We start from the raw sequence: 10,285 nt of genomic DNA, 5'->3' as shown, positions 1-10,285 counted from the left end.
TCTTGGGCATCTAGCCTCCTTTTATAGATAAACCTGTTCTTATCAAATCCATTGAATTCAGGATAAACTTTTTGACTTCATATCTTATGGATAATTTTGTAGAGAAAACTAATTAAATAATTCAGATCTTATCCATTGCTTTGGTTCGATATGATTTAATTCGGTCTGTTTTGGTTCTGTCTGGTCTGGTCTAGTCCGATTTGATTCACTTCATCCACTTGAGGCGCCGCCCATCACTGTTCAACACAACAATCTTCTGAAGGTCATATCTTTTGACTTCGAACTCGGAATCAGGCTCTGTTAGTGGCTATGCATGCAGGATTTGAAGATCTACGTGTGTATCTACAACATAGAGTTAGAAATATATGCACAAATAGTTTATTTATGATTTAGATCCTATCTTACTAAGATGAAGATTTAATTATGGTGTCAGCTTAGACTTTCAAAATGGATCTAAGCTAGACTGGGACTTGTCTTCACTAGATCACTCTCCTCCAATTGACTTACCTCACTTACCATTTACGGTCTCTTGACTTGCCTCTTGATCCACCAGGTCTTCCTATCGGAATCATACATCTAGACTTCAGCCAATCGTCTAGAATCAAACATCCTGATTGAACTTCAGCCAACTGTCAGGTCCTATAGACTCAGTTGGACTTCCTGCCAGAATTACACATCTGGACTTCAGCCTAGTGTTAGGTCCTCTAGGCCTGTTAATTCCTGCACACTTGGTAAAGAGGTTACACAAACATAACATCTAACTTTAAATCATTTGTCATCTATCAAAATATGAACTTAACCATTAGTGCTAACTGCACCAACAATCGCTAGAAAGAGAATTGATTGAGGCAATCGATACTTCTTAATCGATTAAGGTCTTTCACGAGAGAGCAGAGAGTTTGAGAATCGATTGGGTAATCGATTAAGGCTTTTTGAATTGATTGGGATAGCTTGCCAATCGATCATGGTTGGAAAAAAGAGTCGTTCTACAGGTTATTGGACGGTCGAATGACATGCCAATCAATTAGGAAAAAATCTAATTGATTAGAGGCATCAAGTGAACCCTAGAAACGGGCTTTCGCGAAGGTTTAAAGTCAATCTCTCTCACAACACACTCTCCGCCAGTTCTTGAGCCCTTGGAAGATAAGTATTGCTTCACTTTCCAACAATCAAGAGGCATTTATAAGCTACCAAAAATCAAGCAATGTGTTTATTGTATTGTGTATTCATTTCCTTGTTGTGAGTTTGTACAAGATTTCTCCACGTCTAGATTATTTTCGAAGAGTATTTTTCATAATGGAGTGTATGCACTGTATGAATCCTTGAATTAGTCTCCTCAAGGTGATGAATACCAAGTAAATTCGGGTCTTAACATTACTTCGAGTTTTTCCGCTGTAATAAATCAACAAGATGAAACCATTAAAGCTAATCACCTCCCTCTAGCTCCAAAAGTATCCTAACACTAACACAGCTCAATATAATTTTCTATCCTACAAGATACATAGACTCCAGTGCTCCACCACATCAATCACTTGTACCAATGGAGAAAACAAGCATTGAATATGGATGATAATTTTCTTCCAATCTGATGAAAAATTAATTTATCCGATCCGAATGGAAAAGGATATGAGAGAATTATATATATATAAGAGAGGGAGAGGGATAAGTATGAGTATAGATATGAGAATAAATATTACATCTAAATACGGAGAATATAAAATTCAACTAAATCCGGCTTATTGTCATCTTAGCACGGAAGCACACGTCTAAATAATAGTGAATCGATGATTATTACGAACGTTCATTGATCAGACGATTAAAAAATAACTCATTCAAGTCTCTTATTTTCCAGATAATTTGTCTTCAGGGAATTCACAAACTACGCCTGATACCTCCGATTTTGATTGAATTTCTGTCTAGTTTTTCTTTTTACAGGAGAAACAACCGGACCACTCTTATCTACCATAAACAAACAAATTAAATCGATCGTCGCCCAAAAAAAATTGCCAAAAGATGATCCTCACTGTTTAATTCACTCCTAATCACCAAATGATATTTACCATTTTCATTATTAAAAAAAAAACAGATTTTTTGCAGCCTTCCCCTCAATCTTCCTCGTCGCTGCTCGAATCCGACTTCGAATTGCTCTTCAGGAAACGTAGCGGCAAGTTCGGGAACCTGGCCACTGGCCTCCGCCTACTCTCCGCCCCTTCCTCCCCCACCGTCGGCTCCGCCCCCGACCTTGCCACCGCCACTGCCGCCTGCTTCTTCTTCTGCAGATTCCTCGCGATGTCCACGCACGCTTTGTCTACCATGTCCAAGAAGTCTTTCACCACCACGAAAAGATGCAGCGGCTGCCCGTCCCTCTCCTTGGCCGCCCCCGGGTGGTAGTACTCGTTCGTCTTTTTCACCACTTCCATCACCCTCCCCTGCTCCACCGCCGTCGCCTTCAGATCTCCCTTCGCTGCCTCCACGAACGCCCTCATCTCCTTAACGAACCCCCCGCTGCCCTCGCCCCCGGCGCTTAGGCTCTCCACTAGCCTCTTGATCTCTTCCACCCGCGCTTGCAGCGTCGGGCAAGCGATCTTGAGCGCGTCGAAATCGACCCCAGCCGCCTTCTTCAGGTTGGCGAACTCGTCGCTGAGCCCGCCGACGAGCGGCAGCCCCAGCATGGTGTACTCTTTCTCCCTCTCCTCCTGCGCCGCCGCCGCCGCCGCCGAAGAGGACCAGCTCGGCGCCCGCTCCAGTGCCCCGCTGTTGTGGCCCCGGTTGTTGATCACCAATCGCTTGCCCTCCGACCGCACCACCTCCTCCACCACGAAGTGCAGCAGCGTCGTGCTGCCGTCCGTGCTCTTGACGTCGGCGAGCTTGCGAAGCGCCGTGAGGTTGAAGGCCTGAGCGTTTCCGCAAGCCGTGCCGGTGTTCATGCGATTGCCGGCCTTGAGCACTGTCTCGAGCAGCTTGAGGAAGAGGCCACGCGTGGGCGTACGCAGTTCCCCGCACGCCGCCTCCAGCGTCCTCAGGGTCTGCTTCAGGTGTCCCAACTCGGGCTCGTAGTTGGCTCGGAAGAGCATGGCGTCGAGACGGGCGAAGGGCGCGGCGGGGACGGCCCGGAGGATGTGGAAGAGGAAGTTCTCAGCGTCGGCAAGCATGCCGGGGTCGCCGGAGTACGCGCGGATGACGTCCTCCTCCTCCTTCGTCGGTGCGATCGTGATGAACCGCTCGAGGACGTCAGTGCTGAGGCCGCGCCCGTCGATCGCGCCTTCGATTATAGATTGGCGGTTGACAGCTGTGGTGGACCGGAGGACGATGGCGATGTTCTGCGATTTACGCGGGTCTAGCAAGTTGATTGGGGTGAACCCGTCGACGGCGGCTGCCTTTGACTCAGAGTTTCCGGAGTTGTTGGCTGCCTTCTTGTTGGCGACCTCTGTGCCAAAAAGAGCTTCCATGATGTCTTCATCGACGCTGTTTCAATATCCAGCAAACCCAAAAAAAAAAAAATCAGCAAAATTAAAGGAGAAAATTGCCATTTTCAAAAATAAAATTACTGGCGCTGTGCCGGTGGCCGGTCAATTTCATTTCAAAAATAAACAAAATTAATGATATAATTTAATAAAAGTCAACGTTGAATTATCAAAGTTGGACTCCTTCAGATAGTCGTCTGGTTGTTAGAATACTCTGGTGCATCTGATAAACAGGTTTTCAAATTCTAGGAAAAGTCTTTATGAATGGATTGTGATGCAGAAATCGCAGATGGAAATCTAGCTGTTGCCCAGACAAATTTTTAGATGCCACCGAGAATCTGAATTTTAGATGTTTCAGAATTTCAAGTAAATATGGTTCGATCTTAACATTTTTCAGAGGAGATGAAGGATTGTGGATGAAGAAATGAGATAAAGCTTTAGCCAAGGTGTGATAACGGAGTTCACGTACCTGAATGAACCGCTGTGGAGCTTGTCCCAGACCATGGAATGTTCGACGTTAATGGCGTTCATCTTGTCCCAGTGCAGTGGCTTCAACTTCTTGGCCCCACCTTCTCCCTGAACCGCCGATGTTGGTCGCGACGCCGGTGGCGGCCTAGAAGACCCTCCGCCGGGTCTGCCCCCCGGTGGCGGGGGCGGTGGAGCTGGACCTGGAGGCTTTCCGGTTGGAGGCCTGAGCGGAGGCGGCGGCGGCGGCGCTTTCGCGCTTGCTTTTGATGTGGACAGTGACGGATGAGGCGCCGGATCGCTCCTCTTCGGCGGAGGAAGAGGAGGTGTCGGAGGGGCGGCGCTTGGCTTCGGTACCGGTGCTGACGGAGGAGTTGGTGGCGGCGGAGGGGAGGCGCTTGGCTTGGGCTCTAGTGTTGAAGGAGAAATTGCTGGCGCGTGAGGCGGTGGCGTACTTGTGTAGCTAACCTCCGATGTCACGGTGGCCGGAGGCGACGGCGATGATATGACTCGACTCGGAGAGGGCGGCCGTGGTGGCCTTGTATTCCTAACCTCCGAAGCAGTTGCTAGCCTCGGCGCCGACGACAAGTCCCTGCTAGGAGACAGCAGTGACGGCATCCGCGGCGGATTTGTGTTTCCAATTCCTGCTAGCAGCGGCAGTCGCGGAGGCCTTAGTTCCGGCAGGGCAGCTTGTGGCCGCAGCGCCGAGGGCACGAATCTCCCCGGAGGCGGAGGCAATCTCTGATTAGGCGGCAGTGGCAGATCAGAGGAGCTACGGTCGTCAAAAACCGGCGATGTGGAGCCGATGAAGCCGGCCGGAAGCAGACGCTCTTCTTGAATTCTCCAATCATTTTTCTTCGCCTGGTCTGTGTAGCCCGGGCCCACACTTCCCTCGTCGTCGTCCTTCCGCTGGCCAGACAGGGACTCATCTACGTCGCTGTGAACAGAGCCGACCTTCCCCTTGAACTCGCGCCAGTAGACGGCATCCAAGCCGTCTTCGTCCACGAAGACGCTCTTCCTCCTGCTCGCCCTCGAGCGGATCCGCTCCGCGAGGGAGATCTTCTCGGGTTGTGACTTTGCCCCCTCCTCCGCTGCTTGCCTCCTCCGCTGCCTCCTGGTGACGAAAAAATGGAGGAGGAAGAAGAGGAAGCCCCAGAAGGCGAAGGTGCTGGCTGCGGTGGCGATGACGGCCTTCGCCAGCCTATCATCGTCGGTGGTGGACCCCGACGTGGAGGGTCCCTGCGGGGGAGGCCACGCGTCCCCCACCGCCGGATAAGACGATGACGGGAAGAAGGTCTCTAAGTTTCTTTGCATGGCTGGTTGGTTTGTATCAAAAGGAAGAGATCAATGCATCAGAAATGACTCAACTCTGCTATTTCATTATGAAGAGATTGGGAATTTGTGTTGGATTTCGTTGACTCCTCTCGTCTCTCCCCATTCAATTTTTTTTGGTTGCTGTGAACGCTTACTGCATTAATTATATTAATTGACTATTTCCTAAGCTTGTTTTCTAAAACTTTTCTTGCAAAGCTATACACAATTATAATAGTAAAATTAAAAGAATGTTGTATATTTATAGATTAATATTAAATAAAGATTTTAAATAAATAAAATAATTTAATTTTGTCAATATAATTTTAGTTATAAATAATTAGGTAAAAATGTAATTTTCTTTGACTATTTTTTATATAAAAAATATGCACAGGATGGTTTTTAGTTCCATATTATAGGATTGATAGCACAGTAAATCAATTTTTATAAATATTTGGGCCAATAAAATTTAAAATATATATTTCTTAGTATTTTAGTTAAGATCAAATATAGTATAAAAAATTAATTAAGTTTTTAGGAGAGAAAATCATTTATAGTAGTTTATTATTAGGGATTTCTAGCATTGTCCCTAATGTATTACTGTTCGGTGTACCTTTACTAATTTTAATTTATAAATCTAAAATATTAATTTATGTGTATCCATATATTATATTTGTAATGCGTGTGCGCAATGATTAATTTATTATTAAAATAGCATTGTATTTCACTTTAATATATTTTTATTTTCTAAAAATATACTGGTTAGGAAAATTATATTATAGTATCCACTAGAGTGGATTAGGGGTTGTTAAGGTGGGGCCAGCGCACAGGGCCCCACCTTTGACAGGCCCTTTTTTTAAAAGAATTTTATATATATATATATATATATATATTAGTAAAATCTAATCAAATATATATTCATTAGAAAAAATTTAAAAGTTGTAATTATAAATTTTAAAATATCATAAATTTTAAGAGGTGTCCTCTAAAAAACATACGCATGAGAATAGATGAGTCTTTTCTTATTTTTATTTCTTTAAATTTTAATCTTTCAGAATTCATTTTTATTCACTCTCAAATTCTTCGTTTATATCGATAATCATCATCTAGCGTCGTCGTTGTTGCATCGTTGTATCGTCACCCTCACCCACGGATACTACATAGTAATGTACACATTTAAACTTTTCAATTTAAATAAAATTTTCTTACTTGAATTAAAGGGAGAATTTTTTTATACCGGCCCCTTAAAATCTAGGACCGTCCCTAATATACACATTTCAACTCGCAATACTCATAATACTCTTATAGCAAAAATAAATTATAATTGTGTTCATAGTCTCTATAATCATCTCTAATCAATAATGATAAATTGTAACTAGTAAAATATAGATAATTTATTTTTTATCAGTATTATATTATGATAATTATGAGTAACTAACTAGTGTTAATTTAAAAAAAAAAAAAATAGGAGGATTTAGAATTTAAGATTTAAAATTTAAGGTGTAATATTTAAGTTAAAGAATGTAAAAATTGAGAAAAAAAAAATACTAAATGCTTATAGGATGTTCACGGATGAATCTATACATAAATGGTCAAACTGTACCTATTGAATTTTACTGTCAAAATTTGGGAAAAGAATATTAAATCAGCTGTCTTGGCCAACTATTTGACAAGCAAAAAAGAATGGAAGATAGATAAGCTTAACTAAACCTATAGACGGAATTCAAGTCAGTCGGCTATGCCTGCTAAGCAAAGCAATACGATGGACGGACCAAATTTGATCATTAAAAAAAACCAATAAATTCTTCCTTCCTCTCTATTATAATTCAACCTCATTTTCAACCATATGTCCTTAAAAAATACTAATAATAGATTAAATTAATCTCATTGTCTAGTTTTCAAAGATAACTGATCTGATTCTATAAAAAATTTTTATCAATCATCAGATAAATCAAAAAATGTATACGGTGAACAGTCTAAAAGTCCAGCTTCCTTTAATTGTACATCATATTTAAAGAAAAAATTCCTACAAATACTCCATAACTAGGGATCGAACTGCGAATATCTGGATGACAACTTTTCTTAAGAGACGTACTATCTCTTGATTAGATGCGACTCTTTAGAAATCAATGAATGATATTAAGTCATCAAAAGGGCACTTAAACCTTTCAAGTTGGATGATCAAGATTTGTTAATCTTGATCCAACGATCTAGATTTAATTTCTCATTTAAATTTCCAACAATCCCCCGTATGAATGTAAATTAATACATGCATGTTATCACCTAAGGAGAGTTCAATCGAAAGATTATTATATCAGGAGAGGTAACTTGTGGCTTTGAACCTTTCGTAGTAAAGTGTCATCGGATTTACTAGGTTGTTTAGCGAACGTGATGTCTTGAACTACTCAGTCATTCGTATAAACCAAGACAATGATACATACATAATAACATTTCTGACTTCTTTATAGTTCTCATTGTTTTGTCTGTTTTGACCATGGACAACATCTTGGATTCATAAGTATTCCATTGAAGCGACCCACCTTCATACTTTATATAGGTGACCTCCTATAAAGAGTATCCTACCATACTCTACTTTTTTAAATATAGGAGTCATTAAAAGTTTATAACTTAACCTCACTACATATCGCAGGTAGCACTTCCCCATCCTAGGAATGAGAGGAGAACTAGTCTAAGTACTCACGCGAACTTTCATAATTTTGTTGTCCCATTGAACCAAGATCTTGAGATCTCCAATTAACAAGGTTAGGTTACTACTATGAGTGTTCATGTTTGTAGATTTTTAATCTCATTCCTCTTGATGTCTAATATATGCTTCATTAGAGATTAACTGTCTAATGGTATTGTGTCATCGGCAAATATGTCGTGACTTACCATTATACAAGTTATTTTGTGCTCTTAAATTGCCGATTGGTTATCACAATGTATCATCATGGCAAGAACTGGTTTTTCTCAACATGGGATATCTTCTAAGAAGTTATAAAGTTATTCAGCTTCTTTTGCGGCTTTAGCTAAGGCTATAAACTCATATTTCATAGTTAATCGAACTATGCAAGTTCGTTTCATGGATTTTCATAACAGTACTTCACCACCAATGGTAAATACATATCCACTGGTGGATTTAGAGTCTTTTGTATTAGATATCTAATTTGCATCACAATAGCTTTCTAGTATCATTGGATATCTCATATAATGTATTCCATACTCTAAGGTGTATCTTAAATATTTAAGAACCCTTATTAATGTCTTCTAATAGTCATCATTTGGATTACTTGTAAATCTACTTAATTTGTTGACCGTATAGGCAATATCTAGACGTGTGCAGTTAGTGATATATATCAAATTTCCAATTATCCTCAAATATTCCAATTGGGATACAAGTTCACCATGGTTTTTAGCCAAATGCAAGCTTAAGTTCATCGATCTTTTTACAGGAGAAAGATCATATGCATTAAATTTCCTTAGTACTGTCATAATATAATAAGACTCTAAAAGGATAATTCCATCTAATGTCTTATCAATTTTAATCCCAAGTATAATGCCCACTATACTCGTATCTTTCATATCAAAGTTTCTAGTCAATATCTTCTTAGTAGTCAAGATTATATCATGATTACTACCCATGATGAGCATATCATCTACATATAAACAGATAATGATAAATGAGTCAGATATATCTTTGATGTATATGCATTTATCACACATATTTATTTTAAATCCATTTGACATTATAGTTTTGTTAAATTTCTCATGTCACTATTTCAGTGTTTGTTTTAGCTCATATAGTTACTTCATGAATTTACACACCTTATTTTCTTGTCTTGGAGTGACAAACCCTTCAGATTGCTTCATATATATTTCATTTTCTAATTTACTATTTAGAAAGGTTATTTTCACATCCATTTGATGTATCTCAAAGTTATATATTGCAGTAATAGCAGTAAGTACTCGAATGTATATGATCCTTGTTATTGGTGAATAGGTATTGAAGAAGTCATGACCTTCCTTTTGTTTTAATCCCTTTGCCACTAGTCTTGCCTTGTACTTTTCAATAGTTCCATCAGCCTTATATTTCTTCTTTAGGATTCATTTACATCCTAAAGACTTGATTCGAGATGGAATATCTACCAATTCCCAAGTATGGTTTTGCATAATGGAATTTATTTTACTATTGATGGCTTCTTTCCAAAAGGGAGCCTCGAGACTTGATAAGGCTTCGTTTATTGTCCTTAGTTCATTGTCCAACATATAAGTTATGAAATCAAGACCAAATGAATTTACTTTTTTGGCCCTCTTACTACGTCTTGGTTCTTCATTATTTCCAAGATTATCCTTACTCGCAGTTTCATAAGTTCTTTTATTTAAACTTTCTTCTTTTCTATCTTTGTAAGGAAAGACACCTTTAAAAAAATGTAACATTCCTTGATTCAATTGTACTTCCAACATGTACTTCAATAATTGCTTATCTGTGCACCAAAAATCGATATGTACTACTATTATTGGCATATCCAATAAAAATACAATCGATTGTCTTTAGTCCTATTTTATTTTGCTTTGGTCTAGGCACTTTCACCTTAGTCAAACACTCCTACACTTTTAGATATTTATAAGAAAGCTTATGACCCTTCCATAACTCATGAGTTTTATCTTTCCTTTTGTGAGGGATTTTATTGAGAATATGATTTACCGATAAAATAGCTCTCCCCCTATAAATTCTGGGGTAAACCTGAACTTATCAACATAGCATTCATCATTTCTTTAAGAGTTTGGTTTTTATGCTCAGTAATCTCATTTGATTGAGGAGAGTAAGGAGTTGTCATTTGATGAATAATACCAAATTCTACACAAAATTCATCAAATGGATCATCATATTCTCCTCCTCAATCACTCTGAATTCTTTTAATTCATTGACCAATTTAATTCTCAACTTCATTCTTATAATTTTTGAATGATTCTAAGGCTTCATCTTTGCCACTCAATAGATACACATAATAGCATCTAGTGCAAACATCAATAAAAGTAACAAA

The 10,285-nt window shown here is 39.8% G+C and overlaps 1 protein-coding gene across 1 annotated transcript; it reads right to left on the bottom strand.

Moving 5' to 3' along the window:
- Positions 1-1,847: 1,847 nt before the first annotated feature.
- Positions 1,848-5,262, bottom strand: LOC122008338 (formin-like protein 16). The gene is made up of 2 exons (XM_042564053.1): positions 3,934-5,262; positions 1,848-3,465 (listed from the first exon to the last, which is right to left on the bottom strand). The coding sequence occupies exons 1-2, from the start codon at positions 5,241-5,243 to the stop codon at positions 2,106-2,108; spliced, it is 2,670 nt and encodes an 889-aa protein (XP_042419987.1). The 5' UTR covers positions 5,244-5,262; the 3' UTR covers positions 1,848-2,105.
- Between the last annotated feature and the right edge of the window lie 5,023 nt (positions 5,263-10,285).

Source organism: Zingiber officinale, chromosome 8A, assembly GCF_018446385.1.
Source record: "Zingiber officinale cultivar Zhangliang chromosome 8A, Zo_v1.1, whole genome shotgun sequence".
Classification (NCBI taxonomy): domain Eukaryota; kingdom Viridiplantae; phylum Streptophyta; class Magnoliopsida; order Zingiberales; family Zingiberaceae; genus Zingiber; species Zingiber officinale.
The sequence above is the reverse complement of the archived record's forward strand: the minus strand, read 5'-3'. Positions and strand labels throughout refer to the sequence as shown.

Coding starts and splice junctions, on each gene's coding strand:
- LOC122008338 (XM_042564053.1), bottom strand. CDS start 5,243: ATGCAAAGAAACTTAGAGACCTTCTTCCCGTCATCGTCTTATCCGGCG. Junction 3,466..3,933: donor CTCCACAGCGGTTCATTCAG/GTACGTGAACTC, acceptor ATATTGAAACAG/CGTCGATGAAGACATCATGG.